At 41.0% G+C, this 18,729-nt stretch overlaps 1 protein-coding gene across 5 annotated transcripts in view; it reads left to right on the plus strand.

Annotated features, from left to right (window-relative positions):
* The window catches only part of rap1gapb (RAP1 GTPase activating protein b), a 61,962-nt gene extending 43,408 nt beyond the window's left edge, over window positions 1-18,554 (plus strand). For 2 of the 5 annotated variants that reach the window (XM_030091421.1, XM_030091422.1), the window contains 17 exons: window positions 4,462-4,540; window positions 4,625-4,678; window positions 4,774-4,857; window positions 4,950-5,050; window positions 5,464-5,593; window positions 8,165-8,320; window positions 8,479-8,550; window positions 8,658-8,744; window positions 8,995-9,144; window positions 10,536-10,667; window positions 13,071-13,180; window positions 13,491-13,607; window positions 14,076-14,205; window positions 14,582-14,681; window positions 15,176-15,285; window positions 17,193-17,237; window positions 17,350-18,554. In XM_030091421.1, coding sequence (XP_029947281.1) covers window positions 4,462-4,540; window positions 4,625-4,678; window positions 4,774-4,857; window positions 4,950-5,050; window positions 5,464-5,593; window positions 8,165-8,320; window positions 8,479-8,550; window positions 8,658-8,744; window positions 8,995-9,144; window positions 10,536-10,667; window positions 13,071-13,180; window positions 13,491-13,607; window positions 14,076-14,205; window positions 14,582-14,681; window positions 15,176-15,285; window positions 17,193-17,201 — 1,621 coding nt within the window. In that variant the 3' untranslated portion in view covers window positions 17,202-17,237; window positions 17,350-18,554. Of the gene's footprint in view, window positions 1-4,461; window positions 4,541-4,624; window positions 4,679-4,773; window positions 4,858-4,949; window positions 5,051-5,463; window positions 5,594-8,164; window positions 8,321-8,478; window positions 8,551-8,657; window positions 8,745-8,994; window positions 9,145-10,535; window positions 10,668-12,144; window positions 12,223-13,070; window positions 13,181-13,490; window positions 13,608-14,075; window positions 14,206-14,581; window positions 14,682-15,175; window positions 15,286-17,192; window positions 17,238-17,349 lie in introns of all 5 variants that reach the window. The other 3 variants (XM_030091420.1, XM_030091423.1, XM_030091424.1) reach the window with 3 other exon arrangements.
* Window positions 18,555-18,729: the final 175 nt, after the last annotated feature.

The following is an 18,729-nucleotide window of genomic DNA, read 5'->3' on the forward strand; positions in this document are numbered from 1 at the left end:
ATGTTCCTGGAACCAGATTGTGTGTCATGTTGTGACAGATCATATTGTGGCTGCAATTTATTTAGCAACAATTGTGTGATAATGTGAAATCTAAAGCATGGCGTGTGCTTCAGTAACTCACAAAGTTCTGTATGGGAGTTGACAATAATAAATGCCATAAAAAAAAACACTCAAAAGTCAGCTCAGTGTTCATCCATGCAGTACAGGTTTAATGCCTCCCACCTACTGTCACCCGAGCCAGTGCTCTCTCACTGAGATCCCCCCGCTCTTTCTCCTCCCGCTAAAGAGGAAGAGAGGCGGAACGCAGCGTACCGTATAACCTGCGAATTAATTTTAGCGCCCCAGAGACTCCACTCCAGGTTTTAATAGCACCCTTCTCTCTTTGTTAATGGAGCGTCAGCATGGATGAGTGCACAGCGAAGTAACAGTCTCACAGCCCACAGCAGCTCTTCCTCACGGCAACGTTTTCCAGTCGGTGGGCGTCTCCCACGCTGACCCCACTTGCTCCAGCTCGTCCACACACACCGACTTCACGTTAGACGCTGAGGAAATATGGGATCACTCTCATTCATGCCTGTTTTTTTTTTTTTAAACGCTAGGTAGTTTTTTAGATCTGAGCCTGTCATTGGGAGGGTGACTATTTTTTTCAGCTTCAGATTTTTATCTAATGTAGCACAGTAATTTGAAAGAAATACCAGAATGAAGGACGAAATTTTCATACTTGTTATTGAGATCTGCTTAATGCTTGGCCACTTGGATTTAACAAAGCATCACCTTGGTTGAACACTCGATATATTTTACCCCAAAAAAATGTGAAAAGCTGTGCTTGAATGTTATAATGGTGTGGATATCTATCACTGAACGTAGACAGAATAGGTCGACTTTTCATTTAGCTTGATAGATACTGCATTGTTCTGCAAAACTATGGTATTTTTAATAATTTATCTTTTTTTGTCAGATCTAAAGCCCATTTTCAGAATCATTTTTCAAGCTTTAGTCACTTTGCAAGAGATTTGATTGTACAATTTGTGTGTAATAGTGCATCTTTATACTGACATGAAGTGTCTCTGTAGAAATAGTTTAGTGAGCATCCTATACAGGGTTATTGCAGGTTGAATGTGTTGTTTTTATTGGCTTATATTGTTATTTTTTGCCTCTAAATGTCTTATTTATAATAGGTTGCAGAAGCTGGTTGACAGGATACAAAATATCTCAATAAGTGTTATTTATTTACTGCTCCTGTTTTGTTTCAAAAATCTAATCTAATTAGGGTTTGAAGACATTGGAAAACATCTGGGTCAAACCAGTGCAAAAGAAAACATCTTCTTTACTGGGTGAATTATAGAAATTATTTATTTATAAATTTGACTGTCATTGTGAGCGAGAGCGGCTGGTTTTAAAAATCTTTCGAAATTCATTGTAAAAGAGCAGAGAGACACACAAAAGCTGCTTTGTGATCCACAGTGGACAGAAACTGTCAGTTAAGGGAACTTCAGTCCACAAAATTTGACGCAACTTGCGTTTGCTTCCTGTGTTACTGTGGAAACGTTAAAACAGACATTTGTTGGCTCTACTGTTGATATTTAACTCCCATTTAACTTTACAACAGTTTGTTCTCCTTCACAGGAGTCTGTTTGGAAATGGGAGACAGGAGCAATATAACTGTCTCACCTCACAGCTGTTTGAAATGTAGCGATGACGCTCATAACGGCCAACAGTGTGTGTGTGTGTGTGTGTGTGTGTGTGTGTGTGTGTGTGTGTGTGTGTGTGTGTGTGTGTGTGTGTGTGTGGGCGGCAAGATGGCTTTGCATTGGTGTATGGCGCTTTCTTTGTATGTTTGGAATATCACTGGTGGAGTTCTGCGCAGCGGGTTACAGTCCTGTGGAGTGATCACAATTTAATTCATAGTCCTAATCACAACTTTCACACTAATGACAGTGTTTTTTTATTTCTCAGTGTCAGCACTTTGGGAAGAAGTGTGGTAGTTTCTAACTCAGGGCCCCTGCAACTTCCACTAAAGTACATTGAAATCAACATTTTTGTCATAGTTGATATTTTGTTGTGCAGCAGACGATCTTTCAAAGGGACTATTATGTTGTTCGAAGTGACAAATGTGACACAAAATAGCGTTTCAATAGTTTGCCAACTTAAATATGCATCACATCGTACCACGTCTGCTTTTTGCTTTAGATGATAAATCATTTCTAATCCCACCTTTCAGTGGGCTTACCATGACTAAATAAACTATGAATAAATTGAACTAAAGAAGTTTTGGGGGGAAAAAAATATCAAGTTTCCTTTCAACTGTTGTGCTTTCACTGTGACATATGCTGGGAAAAAAAATAAGCAAATAACAAAGGTACAGCACAAAAAGGGCTAAAGAGATAAGATAGGTTAAAGGCAACTTGTTTCCAAAGAATTCATTATTCAAAACAAATCTAAAGCATCCTAAACTTTCTATCTGAAACGGATTCAATAATTTAAATCAACAGTATGTATAGATTTAAATGAACTCAAGCTGTTCTTTTTTTCTCGTCCACTGGGGACTTTAGCAGCGTGTCGATACTCCCTGAGCAGGAAATTCAGGGAAATGCCCCAACACACAATGAACTGATGTTCTGCTGTGGTTATGTGAACACCACGGACATTTGCTGCGGCTGCTGTGGAAATTTTACATAATGATATCGTGAAGGGCGACGATCGGTCAAGCTGACAGTTCCAGTTAGCTTGTTGCACATTTCACATTAGAGAAAATGGAACAAGATGAACAGCAGCTCGTTTCCGACAAACTTATTAGTCACACCATAAATCCATCCGTGCTAAATTAATAACACAAACAATATGACACTGGAGGGAGGGCTGTTGTACTGAATGTCAGAACGGCCGCGTTTCACTTGTAGGTTTCTGTATTTCTACATTAAATCAGATTTATTTGCATATTTGTATCTCATGTGCAACATATAAACATATCTACACTATATTTTATGTTAAATAGAATAATAACACTGATATAAAGACACACTGATGAGCACTGCTGTGAAAAGTACCATGTTGGTCTGAATACAAGACGATCTCGGTTGTAAGATGTATGAAGTTTAGTCATGTGAGAGAAACATGGAGACTCTCTTCTTGCACTCATTATCGTCACTCACTTCAATCTGGACTCAGAGGCACCGTATTTTTTTGCAGCTTGACATTTATTATAAGACTCGCCTCATTGATTACCATCAGCTTAAAATTAGCTTCATAATTCGTCCTGTGCCGCTGATTAATTTGATCTACTTTTGAGCCACTTTCCTGCAGGCGATAGCTGTATTGCTCCAGTTATTGGGCTGAGATTACCGTTATATGAATGTTCAGGATACTTCTACTTCTTTGTGGCGTGCACACAAGATATGTTTATTGATATTCAGAGGACAAGATGAAGAAGAGATATAAATATTTTTCCCAGGAGTTAGGACTCTGACTATAACACAATCTCAATTTTCTAGACTTAGAAATAAAAACCTTTTCTTATATCCGGGCCACTGCTGTAATATGGTAAATTTGGCGTACAAATCAGACAATCATACGTTTTTGTTGTTAGCTATTTTACTCTCATGCTTTTAGATTTGGAGACGCTAAAAAAACAAATCAGCAGTCTCTTAAAATACACATGCTCCATGTTCACAGTTTAAGCATGTGAGGAAATCCAAAGCATGACAGGCTCAGCTTACTTAGTTACGCTTGCTAAGCTATGATTCAAAAATTGCTGTTTGAGGGAGGGGTTTGCAAAGTCCACAGCAAAATGTGTTTGGTTAATTAGCTCTAGCGCTGCTGGAAGGTGGATTTAGCTGCTTGCAGAGAGACGGACCCTCTTTATGCTAAGCTATGTTAACCAGTTTTCCCCTGTAGCTTAATCTTTTTTGCACGGATATGAAAGTTTACCTAATTTGTTTTTTTTTTTTTTACCGTTACTTAACCAGGAACATTGAGATTAAAGATTAACTGGGTTTGGGCCAATGCATACAGCTGCATGTTAAAATATAGCTTTGCGTTTGCCATTTAGTCATGTGGTGAAATCCGAAGCATGAGAGGCTGAGCTTAGTGGGCTTCCTCCTCTCATCTGCAGTCACTCATCAACATGACCATGCTTTTCGGGACATAGATGACTTTGAAGCACATGGTGAATGTACAATTTTCAGTGTGTTATTTATTGCACTCCTCAAATTGTGTGTTGACCTCCTAAAAAGGAATGATGTCAATTCGTCCTTCTTCCAGGCTCAAACCCATCAAGTGTAAAGATTATTAAGCCCCCCTGTCTTCCGCCGCAGCGATCGTAGAGGTCCCTCTTGATTTGTCTCCTCACTTGCATGAATGCTAAGCAGCAAGAATGAAACCATTAAATCAGGAAGATTGGTTTGGATTATGAACAGAACAGTGAGTGTTTTGACTTTTTTTTTTGTACTGTTTGCCTTTCAGAACAAAGATAAAAACCTATCACGATGTAATTCCTATTTCCTGCCTTACCGAGTTCCCCAACGTCGTCCAGATGGCCAAGGTAGGCGATGTTATCAAGCCCATTATTTCATTTAAACAAGTGTTTAAAGTGGCAACAACTGAAGGAGTTTCTTTTTATTTGCAGCTCGTTTGTGAAGAAGTAAACGTGGACAGATTTTATCCTGTCCTCTACCCCAAAGTAAACACGAGACACACTTTCTCTTTTCCTCTGTGCTTTCCACTAACTGTTCCGCGGCGTGAACTTCAACAGAAACTCTGTGCTTTCATCCAAAGGCATCACGGCTCATTGTCACTTTCGATGAACACGTGATCAGCAACAACTTCAAGTTTGGAGTTATTTACCAGAGGTTCGCCCAGGTGAGCGCTCTTCAGGCGAGCCGCTGCTAATCTTTGCTTTTGAAGTCATGTGTCGCTCCTTGTTGAAAACCTCGTTTGGTTTCTCCTTCCAGACATCGGAGGAGGAGCTGTTTGGGAACATGGAGGAGAGCCCAGCCTTTGTTGAATTCCTGGAATTTCTGGGTCGGAAGATCGAGCTCCATGACTTTAAAGGGTTTGGCCACTTTTCAGTTTAATTTCTTTTACTCAGAGGATTAAACAATTTTGTTAATTCTCTCTTTAGCACTCAAACATACGTCTGTCAGGAGCGGGCCATCGTTCACGCTCCTATTGATCAGAGTTGGCTCAAATGAATCCCTGAAAAAGCGATTTAGTGTCCTGATATTTGTAGAGTGGCTGACATTGTGATTGAGTGGGCAGGAGAAGCGCCCTTGGCATTCCTTCAATGATAAATGAGCAGGGATGGACCGGGAGCTCAGAGAGCACGCACCTGTGTTTCACTAACACTGCTCCGCTCCTCTCTCCTCTGGCTCCTGTCTTTTTCATCCTCATTCTTTCATCTCCTGGCTGCTCCTCGCTTTTCTGCCCTCAAATCCTCTTGTTTCTGTTTTGTCTTTTCCTTCCTAGTTTTAGGGGTGGGCTTGATGTCACTCATGGACAAACTGGGACAGAATCCATCTACACAAGTTTCCACAATAAGGAGATTATGTTTCACGTGTCCACCAAACTGCCTTACACAGAAGGAGACTCACAGCAGGTATAGTGACTTTTCAGCAGTTGCTCAGTGTGATCCAAATGAGGCATCTCTTTGTGCATTTTACATGTTTTACCCATGTGGGTGCATGGATTTTCTCCTGGGACTCCTCTCCTGGATTTCAAATGCCGCTGTTGTATCGACTACACAGTTATCACAGCTTCAGGAAGGGCATCCAATGTAAAAACTAACCAGGGTTGGATGACTTGGTGGCACCCGTGTAGGGATCAGGCAGATAAATAGATACTTTTTGGTAGTTCATCCTCTTATCCAGCTAAACAAAACAGAGAAGCATATTTGTCTGAGTCTGGAGAGAAAATACGTTGATGTAATTTTCCAAAAATCCTTTTAATTTGTGTCAAACAGGCCTTTTTGCATCAAGACTGTTTAGCTAACGAGATTTATTATCCTCACTTACTCTCCCGTTCTTTAGAAATACATATATTTTCTGTATCTTTTTCGCCAGCGTTCCTATCTGCTATTGAAGTTTCCCGTCTGTTGGTTTGCAGCTGAAGACTTTCATGTCTTTGATCCCGTATTGCAGTCAGCTGCATTAGTCCTCTGCATCTCTCCACTGCCTCTCGGAGCAGTTTGAACTTTGTTACCACAGTAACCCTGCACAGACGGCCCATATTGATAACGCGCGAAGAGAAACGCAGGACATAAACAACACCCACATGGGATGATTCATCGGGGAACTCGAGAAAAAGCAAGACAAGGTGCACATAAAAAAGCGTGAAATTATTTCAGGAAGCGCTGCATTTAAATCGACAAAAGTGACGGAGTACGACCTAATTTGACAGGTTTTAAAGCAATAACAAGCATCAAGTGTCTCAGTCCCACACAGTGTTGAGTCAGTTTGTTTGTTTGTTGATGCCTGTCGGTGGTGACGCTCCAGTTTGGCAATTTTTCATCTGGGTGAAAAAAGTGGGATGAACGTTAGTCAGCTGTCTGTATTCGAAAAGCCCCCGTGTGTAAATATTAACCCAGACCGCTAAAAAGCTCAAGGACCACGCTGCAGCGCCCCGGATGACCTGATTTTACCATATCAGCGTTTCTCCACAACAAATCTACTGATTTTATTAAATAATCTATTAAAAGATGCATAATTCATTATGATAACGAGTTTCACGGAGATTGAACTTGTTGCTGATTTTATGATTTTATTTTATTTTTAGATGCTTTCAGATTGATTCCAGTACAATCCTGAGCATAGAATATGCAACAGTGAGCATCAGCATACACCACATTTTAGATACATTTGATTATATTCATCTGTTATCAGATAATATCTGAGCACGACTGTTATAGCAGTTATTGAATTGTGAAAACTTGAAGCCTTTAACAGATGGTTGATTGTTCTCAAGTGAACAAACAGACGGGCTTTACCACACAGAAGCTGTAAAGTAATTAAACTCTTGCTGGAAATGCAAATAGTATCATCTTGTCTGAATCTTCAGGTAAATATTTGCTGTACTAAGCAAACAGCTGGTGAACTCTTGAGGTGTTTTTAGGAGCACCAGTTAACAAGACTATCAGCAGGGTGTGAGCCAGCCCTGGTTTTTTTATTCCGTACTCGGTGTGCTAAATAATCTGAGTGATGAGGAATCATTAATGCATGCTGCTGCAGAACGAGTGTCATGATGTTGAGGCATTTCCTGAGGAGGTGCAGGGGAATTGTTTCTTTTTTTTTTTTTTTTTTTTTTTTTTTTTTTTGCCAAGATTGTCTGAACTGAGAGTATTTTTGAGGTTATTTTTTCTTTATCATCAAGATGTATTTGTTAGAAAATCTGATACGTATTTCCATGCGCTGGTAGGATTTGGGTCACACAGTCTTTCAAAAAGAAATGAATAAGTTTTGCTCCTATCTATTCACATTTTCTGTCGATTTCTGAGATGGGGTCAAATAGAAAGTCCAGTCCACATGTATTTAAATGGATCTTTCATTTGATGGAGGCTGTGCAACTTTCTGCTAAATAGACAATACGGTAAGATACTTTGAGAAATAGTAGACGGTATTCTCAACTCTTGGCAGGTTTGTCAGGCTATAAAAAGATATTGCTTGAATAAAAATTTTATCACTGATCATATGCTCTGTCTTCCAAGTGCCTGAGTGTTCTTTTGGCAACTTCATGAATTTTGGCATCAAAACAAAATGCAGTAATTGTCACATTGAGCCATCTGCAGAGGCATAAACCTTGTGTTGCTTGACTTTGCACTGCATCCACTGATAACCAGCTTCATTTATTCCCAAAGCATAAGGAATCAGTTTTTTTTAAGACATATTATCATATGTGTGTGTGTCATGAATATAATTTTTTCTGCATGGAATTGCTGTCACAGGAGCAAGGATGTAGTTTAACTGATGAGGATACACATAGAAAATATTTCTTAATCCAGGTTGGACGGTAGAATCATAGTCATGCCTCTTTATTGAGACTTTTTTATCTGAATGTCTGAAGCTACAATTGACTTCTGGAAGTTGATTTCGTGGCAGGGTTGTGTTTTCCCCACTCAAACAGTCTGCTTGAGTTGTTCCCGCTGTAGTCAGTGTTGTTTATCTTTGCTCTCCAGCTGCAGAGGAAGAGGCACATAGGTAACGACATAGTAGCCATCGTGTTCCAGGAGGAAAACACACCCTTTGTACCAGACATGATCCAGTCCAACTTCCTGCATGCCTATGTGGTGGTGCAGGTGGAGAATGCATGCACAGACAACGTCATCTACAAGGTTGGTTCTAAACTGTTACCTCTATTGACCTTTAAAAGCCCATTTAGATTCTCTGATTCATTCTTTCTGTATTATTTCTTTGCCATTTTCAACAGTATAATGTGCATCAGTCGATGTCTTTCAATGGGGACCTATTGCTTCAATGCTTTCTCTTCCAGGTGTCTGTGACAGCAAGGGATGACGTGCCTTTCTTTGGACCTGCTCTACCTGACCCTGCAATCTTCAGGAAGGTCAGCAGTCACAGAAATGAATGAATGCAGCTCCCCTTAACACTCAGACATCATAAAACCTTCAATCGCTCTAAATTCCTCTCTACTTTCTTCCCTCTTTTCCTCAGGGCCCCGAGTTTCATGAGTTCCTCTTCACTAAGCTCATCAATGCAGAATATGCATGCTACAAAGCTGAAAAGTTTGCCAAGCTGGAGGTGAGGTGCACGCCAAAGCAAACATAAGGCTGGAAATGACTTCAGTGTACATGCTCATGTGTGCATAGCAGAACACACACCTGTTTGTGTCGTCTTTCAACCTGCTGGCTGTACTCAAGATAAGAAGTGGCAACAATTCTCAGACAGCAGCCACAATGGGAAAAAAAACCCAGTGTCTTATTTTACTGCCACTCTAGCACATCAGTTTGAAACTGAAATGTGTGTAAACTAACAGCGATGTGATTGTCAGGAGCGAACACGGTCAGCTCTTTTGGAAACGCTGTACGAGGAGCTGCACATCAACAGTCAGTCCATGATGGGCCTGGGTGGAGACGAAGATAAGCTGGAGAACGGGGGCGCAGGAGGTGGAGGAGGAGGAGGCTTCTTTGAGTCCTTTAAGGTACAGCATCATCCCTCACACTGATGAGGTGCAACAGTAATCTGCAACTCCACATGCATGACAGAGAATGGTGATGAATGATGAAACTTTGAGGATGCCTTCCCTCCCCTGTCTCCTGGCCGGGATTCTGGGTATTCACACATGGGAAAAAAAAACCAAACAAAGTCAAGAGAATTAGCAGTATCTCAAAGGAACAGCCCTGTGGCATTTGCTTTCTTCGCTTGGATGTGACTGCTGAACTCGGCGTGCGCTCCGCTGATGGTATGGTTTTGAAGCTGTGAGTGTCCTGTTGTGTATGAAGGGGCATATTGCTCTGACGGAGAGTGCTCCATCAATGACTATTAGAGAGGTGGAGTGTGGCTCAGCCGCCGAGGCGCGACAGCAGGAGCTGTGATGTTGTGTGCCTGATGTACGGTTTAATGACCCCTCATTAGAGGCCTGATGTCGCGGTCCGTATGAGTCCTCATGGGCAGCATTCCTTTGCTGCCGTATTTCTTCTCTTTCTACATCAGTCAGATATTTTTTTTTTTTGTTTGATTTTGTCATATTTTTTCTTTATCGTTGCACCTTCTTCTCAGTCTCTCCCACTCTGCTCTTTCTGAGGATCTATCTTTCATCCATACTTCCATAAACTGCCTCTGCATCAATTTTCTCTTGCTGAGAAATATTTTTCTTTTTCACTCCCTCAGTTGAAAACATGCCTCTTTTACTTCTCTTTTACACCTTCTCCAGCCACTTCTGGAAAGATTTCCTTTGGTCCGTGCTTCCTCCTGCCTAGATGTACGGACTGCACTGTCCTGCTGGGTCTTAACTGTCTTAATCGGTCCTAATTGTTTCTGCTGTATCTCATGACACACAAAAAAAAACAGACCCTGTGTTTAATGACAAGTCACGAGAAAAAAACATCCGCCTTCATCCTCCTTCACTGCAAAGCCTTCGCTCTCTTTGATCTCCTGTGAACCCGCACATATTTCACACCACCTCCTGCCCCTGACGGCTGACCTGAGCTGCCTCCACGTGTTTAAGCTCTCAACACTTATTGTTTGCATCAAACCACTGCTGGCGTTAATCCAGCTGACGTGGTGTGTGTATCCCATACGGTTAATGCATATCCATCACTGGAAGAACTGGATGAACTTGCAGTATATTGTTGCTAAACTTAATCATACCTACTTGAACACTCACCATACACACCATGCATTAAAATAACACACACAACAGGCTGTGATTATTTCTCAGCATATATAAGCAAGCAAATTTAGGTCAGTTTATTTCAAACTTTTGCATTTACATGTAGTATGTAAGGTTTCTGGAATATTGGTCAGTGTGTTGCGTTTCCACATAACATCCCAGTGGATCCACTGACGGCATCTCCTCGTCTCTCTCTGTAGCGGGTCATCCGCAGCAGAAGCCAGTCTATGGACGCCATGGGCCTCAGTAACAAGAAGTCACACACAGTCTCTACTAGTCACAGTGGCAGCTTTACCCACAATCCCGCAGAGAGCCCCAAAACCCCGGGGATTGTAAGTAGCCAATTTTTGGTTCCGCCAAACTCAAACACGCGCATTCAGACACTAGTGAACAGGTTGCACAGTGGATAAGACACGCAGGAAACGCCTGTTCTTTCTCTTCAGCGGTGAAATTGCTACCGCTGGAACGTTTGAGCACTTTCCTTTCATTAATATGTTAACATCAAAGCACTCACTTTCATTTCTGACATTTTAAATTCACTCTTGCTTTGTATTAACGTAGCTTTCACTGATTGCTTTTTTTTTTGTTCACCTACAGTTCATAGTGTTCCTGTTAACAATATTTTTCTCTGTTTGGAAAAATTAGCAGCGTAACTCGGTCTCAGCATTTCATTCATTCTCATCCGTTCGTCAAAGCCGCACAGAGCATCAAACTCCTAAGATGGCAGTGAAAAATAAAATCCATTGTGAAAAGTATATTATGATCTTCTGATTAATACTGGTTGAATGATTGTTTGTGAGTCCCACTTTAGTGTTTCTGCCCAATTCAGTGAGCTCGGTATTGTAGCTGTATGACTACCCAGACTCCCTCCCTCCTTCCTCGCTGTGCTTCGTCATGACGGCTTTGTCCTTCCAGTGTTCCAGCCTCCCTTTCCTGCAGCCCTGTGCATGTGTGCCTGCAGAATAAGCATGACACAGGAAGATATGAATGAAAGAAGCTCACTGTCGTGCTTGTTTCTCTCACAGAAGCAGGGTTGATTCCGTTTCAACTTCTCAAAATCTTTTCGCAGTTGTAAATTTGACCACCGACACGCATTTTGAATAAAATCTGAGTTTCTTCAGTAAGCTAAAAGACATGCAGTTTCCCAGAGGGAATTTTTCACATTGATTTTTTTTTGAGGGAAAAAATTTGACTCAAAATTAAATATGTGCAGGGTAAAGCAATGAAATATTTTCTGAAAACACACTAAATGCATTGTAAACCATAAGAATAGAAAAAGTTTTCTGCTTCTTTATTTGATCTCAATAACCTTGAGAGAACAATGTGATTTCAGCCCTGTGAGAGAGGAGTACTTGCTGACACTTTCAGAACCTCTGAACTCAAGTCACCCCGCTTCTGTGAGGACTAAGTTTTCTAAAAGTTCGGGTTGTGTTGGTCCTTTTTTGCCCTTGCTTCATCCTTCTGAATGCATCACTTAACACACTTGTATCCCTCAGGGCAGAAACTGCATGTGTGCCACCTCGATGCCACCTCTCTCCTGCTGTGTACCTCCTATGTTAGAAGCCAGTCTGCTTTTCCTTCCCTCTATTTTAACGCTTCTTCTTTATTTCCTCAAATATCGTGTCTCATGTACCAGATCATGCTGCAAGCTCCTTTTTAAGCTGCGATTCACCTTGCGTTTAAATTCTATGTGCTGTGCGCATGTGATCTTATGATGTGTTTTTTTTTTTCCTTTTCCCTCCCCCTCTTGCTATTTCAATCTCTCTCTCTTTCTCTCTGCTTCCCCCCGCCCTGCCTTGTGTGGCTCAGTCATTGCTTGTCCCAGGGAAAAGTCCCAGTAAATATGGACGCCGAGGCAGTGCCATAGGGATAGGAACAATAGAAGAGGTTCATGTATATTCTCCCTTCTTGTTTACGAGTTTTTCTAACATTTGCTATTGTATTTTTGTAATGTATTATTATTACAGATGCTCTGTTTTTAGATTTAAAATGTGTTCCATCTCCTGCATTTGTCAGAGGTTGCCAGGTATTGAAATGTTTATTTAGAGTGGTAATTTATAACTAGCGGTAACTGTCTTTTCATTCATTCCAACCATTTTATAGCATTTTTTTGTTCTATTATGGTTAATAAGGAATGATCGAACATAAAAAAAGAGATGCCATGGTTCATTTATCATCCTCTAACATTTACTGTTGCGTTTCACTAGTAGATGATTTTAAATAGATGATTTTAAATGAAAGCGTTTGTTCAATTTGTTTTGCATTTCATAACATAAAGTTTCAGGCTTCATGCATGAAGTCTCTCATAGCATGTTACATTTTCTTTTGGTGCTTACTATCGTGGAAGAACAGATTTACATTTTGAAAAAAAAATAGATTAGAAACCAGCTCCCACTTCTGTACACAGTCACTCATGCATGAATCATGCAGCTTCCTAAATTAGACATTTTTACCAGACATTTGGGAGTTTGTTGTTCTCTCGACTGTTCGCCTTCAGAATTTTAGAGTGAAAATGTGCTTCTGTGTAAACAATCAGACTGAAAATATACTGGAATGTAAAGGAAATCTTTGCCTTTAACGCAGTTTCCAAATGTGTCTTCACTTTTACACATTTCTTGTAGAAACTATGAACTTCAATCACTTTCTCAGAGATTTACTAGATGTGATGTTTGCCTGTGATGTGTATTTCCTCCCCAAAATGTGTTTCTTACTTTGCTCTCCCTGCACACTGTCAGTCGCTGATCATTCCGGGGAAAAGCCCCACCAGGAAAAAGTCAGGACCCTTCAGCTCCCGCCGCAGTAGCGCCATTGGCATCGAGAACATCCAGGAGGTCCAAGAGAGGAGGTGAGAGGACGGAGCTGAGTGTATCGACGGGCAGAGGGAGCAGTGCAGCAGCAGATGGAAGGACATTAAAATGAGGAATACCACAATTAGACCATGCACAGCGAAACAGACAAATTCAGGAAGGACTCACTGATGTTTCCTCTTTTTTGTTTTGTTTTGCTTTTATTCAACTCAGAAGTTGAACAAGGCTCAGTCTTGTGTGAGAAAAGACAGCAGTGTGTCAGTTTTAGTGGGCAGAAGTGTTAGCTGTTGGTTGGTGACGGCCCGGGGTGACTCATTGTTTTCCTGTTTCGACTGCGCTGTCCCAAAGCCGAGAGGTGTCACCCAGCACCCAGAGGACACCAGACAGCAGCCTCTTGTCACAAGAGAACAAGTCAGACAACTCCTCCAATCACAGTTCTCCTGAATTCGCTGCCACAAAGAACAGGTGATTATTTCCTCAATCGGTTCATATTAGTGTCATATTCACCCACAATGCATCATTGTTTCTGCTCTTCACTATTTTTCTTTTGCAATGTACTTTTTAAGGTATTCAAATCATTTTGTCATCTTTGTTCCTTAAGGCACAGTATATATAAATGAGAGAATTTTTATATTAGTGTCATTATTATTTCATTATTACTCAGATTAATTCCTGTGTGAGGAGGGATTAGTGCAGATTTGAACCGTGACTCTTTTGTTGAACATATGTTCAACATTGTGGTTCAGTTTCAGTGTGTCAAGATGTCAAGTGTCAAAATACCGTTAAAAAGGCATGATCAATAAAGTTGAATCTTTAATTTTTACTGTAATCCAAGTTAAGAAGCTGAATTGGGATTTGACACTCTTACTTAAATAATGCATGTGGGTACCAGCAACCGCTGATGACGTGGTCCAGAGTGACCCAGGTGTGTAGTTTGTCCATGTGTTGCAGGGCACCGTCCATCCCCGAGGCCCAGGACTTGTCCCGGTCCTCCTCCAACGCCAGCAGCTTCGCCAGCGTCGTGGAAGAAAACGAAGGCGAAGAGGAGTACGAAACTGGAATGGTGAGTTGCGGTATCATCGAACTGCATTCGTGATCGTCACGCCTTCAAACATGTGAGCTGCTGAACAACACCAGTGACGTAAAATGATTGTATTTTTCCAGGAGTAAATGCTAATGGAATCACAAACGCTTATTTGTTGTTTCCATTTATTCAAACAAATTGAAATGAAAACTGACGGTTTGTAACATAAATCAATCATGACCGGTCAAAAAATGTATTGCACTGCCAGAGCCATTTATGTGTTTATTCATTTCTCTGACATTTACCACCTGCGTCTAAAACAGAAGCAAATGATTGATGGTATGAAACTGTGATCAGGATTGCTGCACACAAGTCAAAGGGGCAGTGTTCTAAACTTTCTGTACCCTTCTTCCAGGAAAGTTTATCTTGTGTTACGCCAGTCAAAAAAGACTCATTTGTGTACAGCTGTGGGGTGGAGGACAGTGCGTGCAGTACCAGCCAGGGAAGTTTTCCAGGTGAGTGCAAGAGGGCTCATATTACTGGGCCAATGACAGCCTGAAGGATTAACTAGCAAGAAACTGGCATCTTACCAAAAAAAGTGGGGTTTTCTGAGATGCCGAGTGTCTGGGGAAGCTCTATATGGGACAAAAGTAAGAATATTGATGTCAAGATTCTGAGCAATTAATGTGGGAGCACCTTTCAGGGCTGAATTTTGCCTCAGCAGCAACAACAGAAGGCGCAGTCTGTGCAACTTGGCAAAGTCTTCCTCAGTGACTGAAGTTTACAACTCTGAAATTGTATAGAGCCACAAACTTATCTGTGATTCTCAGACATCTGCCATGCTGCAGCTCACTAATGGATCACTGTGAAACATTAATCTTTTGCATGCTGGGATATTCTCTCTCTCTCCCTCTCACTCTTTTTTTTTTTTTCTGCCAGAACAGCTGGCAGCATTATGAGCTTGACTTTATTAAGTGTGACAGCCACACATCTGTCCCCTTCCTCCCAGCAGCTTCTCGTCTTCAGCACCAACCAGACGGAGTGAAGACATCAGAGCCAAAAGGGACAGACAACCGGCCCAAGACGGAGCGTCCCCAGCAGGAGCACAAGTTCTCATCGGTGAGACAAAGCGGTTAACAGAAGTCATTAGGAGACGCTGTCACTACTCTGATTACTGCTACCGATCAGATCTTTAAGTTGTTTATTAGTGAAAATAACTGTCTATGAACAGCTTTCATCCACACTCCAGTCAGAGACATATTTACACAGATGCTGCTTTGACCGTTCTGAATTGTTGAAGCAGTATACTAGACACTTCTGACCTTCCAAGAAATATAAACAGATGAGAACATGTTTTTTTATTAATGCATTAAGCAAAAAACTGATTCTGTACAAAATAATCTGCATTACACCTTGAAGACTGCTGCAGCAAATTAAAAAGCATATTACTGTGCACAGTTCCTGAAATGCAATCTCCAATATCATCGCCCCTTCACAAGCTCATCCTCCTCTGCTTTGCTTTCCTTCCCAGTGTAGAGGCACATGTGCCACCTGTGACCTGACTTTTTTTCCTGCACAGTTGCTCTGATCTCATCATCAGAAACTGTGTCTGCTTTAGTAGTTTCAGCCTCCTGAAAATGTCATTGGGCTTTAGATCCTCTATGTGCAGAGTTCGCGCTCTTCCTGTACGACTGTGGGCTTTTCTAGAAACTCCAATTTCATCCCACCGTCGAAAAACATGCATTTGTGGTGATATTTCTGAAATTGCCAGTGAATGTAAACGCGAGTCTGTGTGACCGTCTCTCTGTGTTTACACTGTGGTGGATTGGTGATCTGTCAAGCTCGTACATGTCTTCATAATTAGTCAGCTGGGATCAGCTCAGGCCACCTGAGACCCTGAGAGAGAAGATTCTTTGGAAGATGGACGGTGTGTGAAACATGATAGCTGTGTTGGAGAAGGCGTCGAAGTGATCACATTTGCAACTCTTACTTATTACAATCTGAAGTGTGCTTAGTGGCTGTGTTCAAGGTGAAGCTTAAAAAGAGAGAATTGGATTGAGCAATTTGCAAAAGTAAATGAATAATGTTGAAGGTTCAGTCAAAAACATTTGAATTCAGGTCACTGAAAATTTGGATCAGTGAAAAGAGATTTTGCATTTTATCAGCAGAGAGACTGTATGAGGATCTAATGAAACATTTTGCCTTCAATTCATTAAAAACAGCTTTTTGACTCAGTTTCTTTCTGAAATTGCCCTGTATAAATAATAATTTCATATTTGTTTACATAGTGTAAGATTTAAACTGTTAAAGTAAAATTAGGCGAAGCATGAGTAAATGTAAATGATGTTGAAGTGTTCTAATAATTGTTACCTGCACACATCATATTGTAGTAACAATAGCAAGACCTCTGCAATGTATGCATGATTCACATTGAGAAGTGTTCTGCTGCTGAATATATTTACTCAGATATGTAAATGTGAAAGTTGAAGCGTACAGTTCACTTTCACAAAGTTTACATGCTTATTTTAGTGAATTGTTCTTGTTCTTATCATAAAATATCATAATACACACTTAGTTTCAGAACTAAACACAACAGGATTTGGCAAGTTCTATATAAGACAGCAGTGTTCAGCAATAAAGTGATCAGTGTAGCATCTATGTGTATGTCTGTGAGTTTGGAAGTGCGGATGCCAATTTTTGCTTGATTATGTGTCAGTATTAATACTTTCAGAAATGCTAATATTCTGATGTGTGGCTTTTTTCATGTTCACCACAGTAGTTTTTCATTTGCATGCTTAACTGAGAACACAGAAAACAATTAAGGTTGCTGGGACTGGGTTGAGTTTACCATCAGAGTTTTTTTTTTTTGTGCAAAATATCAAGGCAATGCATTTATTAGTTGTACTGTGTGTATTAATCATAAATATGAGGGGTTTTTTTTGCTTACAGTATGTGACATGTGAAATGGTGGAATACTGACAGCATCGCTGACAGACTTATCATTATTGCTTTATGTCCTCATGCAGAACTGTTAGCTACTTTCCTCCGGTCATCACATCGCCCATTTTCAGGTGACAGTTTATTATTATTGTCTTCACAGCTGAGTTATAAGTTATATTTTCTATGGCTGCCTCAGCTTCCTTTCCTTATGCATCTTGTGTCATTTCTCTCACTTTGTCACAGCATTTCCACAAGAGGCATATTTTGCCAGAAAACTTGCCAAGGACACGTGAACTCCACCAGTGATGTAGAAAAGGCGCACAGTCTAAAGAGCGGTCCGGAGGCTGACTGATCTTCCTTTGCAAGTTTCGGCTTGCCTGTCATGACAGCCGCTCAGCGCCGTGGACATGTACCAATCTATTTCCTTCAGTCAGTCTCTTTGTGGAAACCCCCCTGAGCGCTCAAGGTGACGGAACAAGAGACTCCCACCGCCGTGCGGCATCTCAGCTGAGAGCCATCCGGTCCAGCTGGCTCAGCCCAGTCACTCCAGTCAGTACGCTCCGTAACCTGATTCCTACTATCAACAAAAGCAGCCTGTCCTTCTTCAGAGATGAGGGTTTTTCATCTTGTGGCTGAAAGAAAGCAAAGATGAAGCAAACAGCGTGTGCTTATAAAGAGCGGCACTCCAGAGAACTTTTTTTTTTTTTTTCCCCTTTTTCTTCTTTTTAATGTCAAACCCACTTCCCACTGTGATGTTGTACATGAGTTTAACTTGGGTGTACCCAGTGTATGTGTGGCTGTCTTTCTGGCCACGTTTTGTGTTTTATTGATGATGTAAGTCTTCTTTTCTGAGTATTCTGCGGTAGATATTTGTTGTGTTTTACAACAACAGAGGCAAACCTGTCACGTTTCAATCACAGGTACTTTTTATGATGCTGTTGTTGGTGGCCATTGAAAAATCAGTTGTGCTTGTCAAGTTGTAAAGGTAAACATTTCTTGCTCAGAAATGATGCCACAGTCAGCCGACAGTACAGCAGAAAGAGCTATTTTAGCAGAAATGTAGACAGTTTTAGTCCAACGCAGAGGTACTAGAGTGCTCCAACCAGCAACATGCATCACCAATCCATATTTAAAGGTACTGCTGTTTCAAACGTCGTCTCCAAATGCTCCTTGTCACACCCCACGTGTTGATGTCTGTATACGGGTGTGTCTACAATGGTACTGTGCATGGTGTAAATCTGCTTGCCAAAATCCTCTCTACTGTACACTGATGCCATGCTTGACATAGAGGTGTTGTCCCTGTGATTTGTGTTTTACTGAAAACCAGCCGACATCACCAGATGCAGTGCACATTGCTGATAGAGAGCCAAATGTCAACGTTTTCCTACTTTATTTGTAAAGTGTAATATATGTACGTGACTTAAGCACTACGTTTTAGAGTTACTCCTAAATGCTGACCTTTGATGAAAAACCCAGTTCGTCCGCGGAAAATAAATGACACTGTGACTCGTCTTGAAGTTGCCTTTATGATTGCGTCACATGAGCTGCTTTGAAGAAAGGTCATATTTAAAGGCACTGTGTTGCCCGATGGCTTGAATGTAAAACTAAGCAGAGATGGATATA

This window comes from Salarias fasciatus, chromosome 5 (genome assembly GCF_902148845.1).
Source record: "Salarias fasciatus chromosome 5, fSalaFa1.1, whole genome shotgun sequence".
Lineage (NCBI taxonomy): Eukaryota > Metazoa > Chordata > Actinopteri > Blenniiformes > Blenniidae > Salarias > Salarias fasciatus.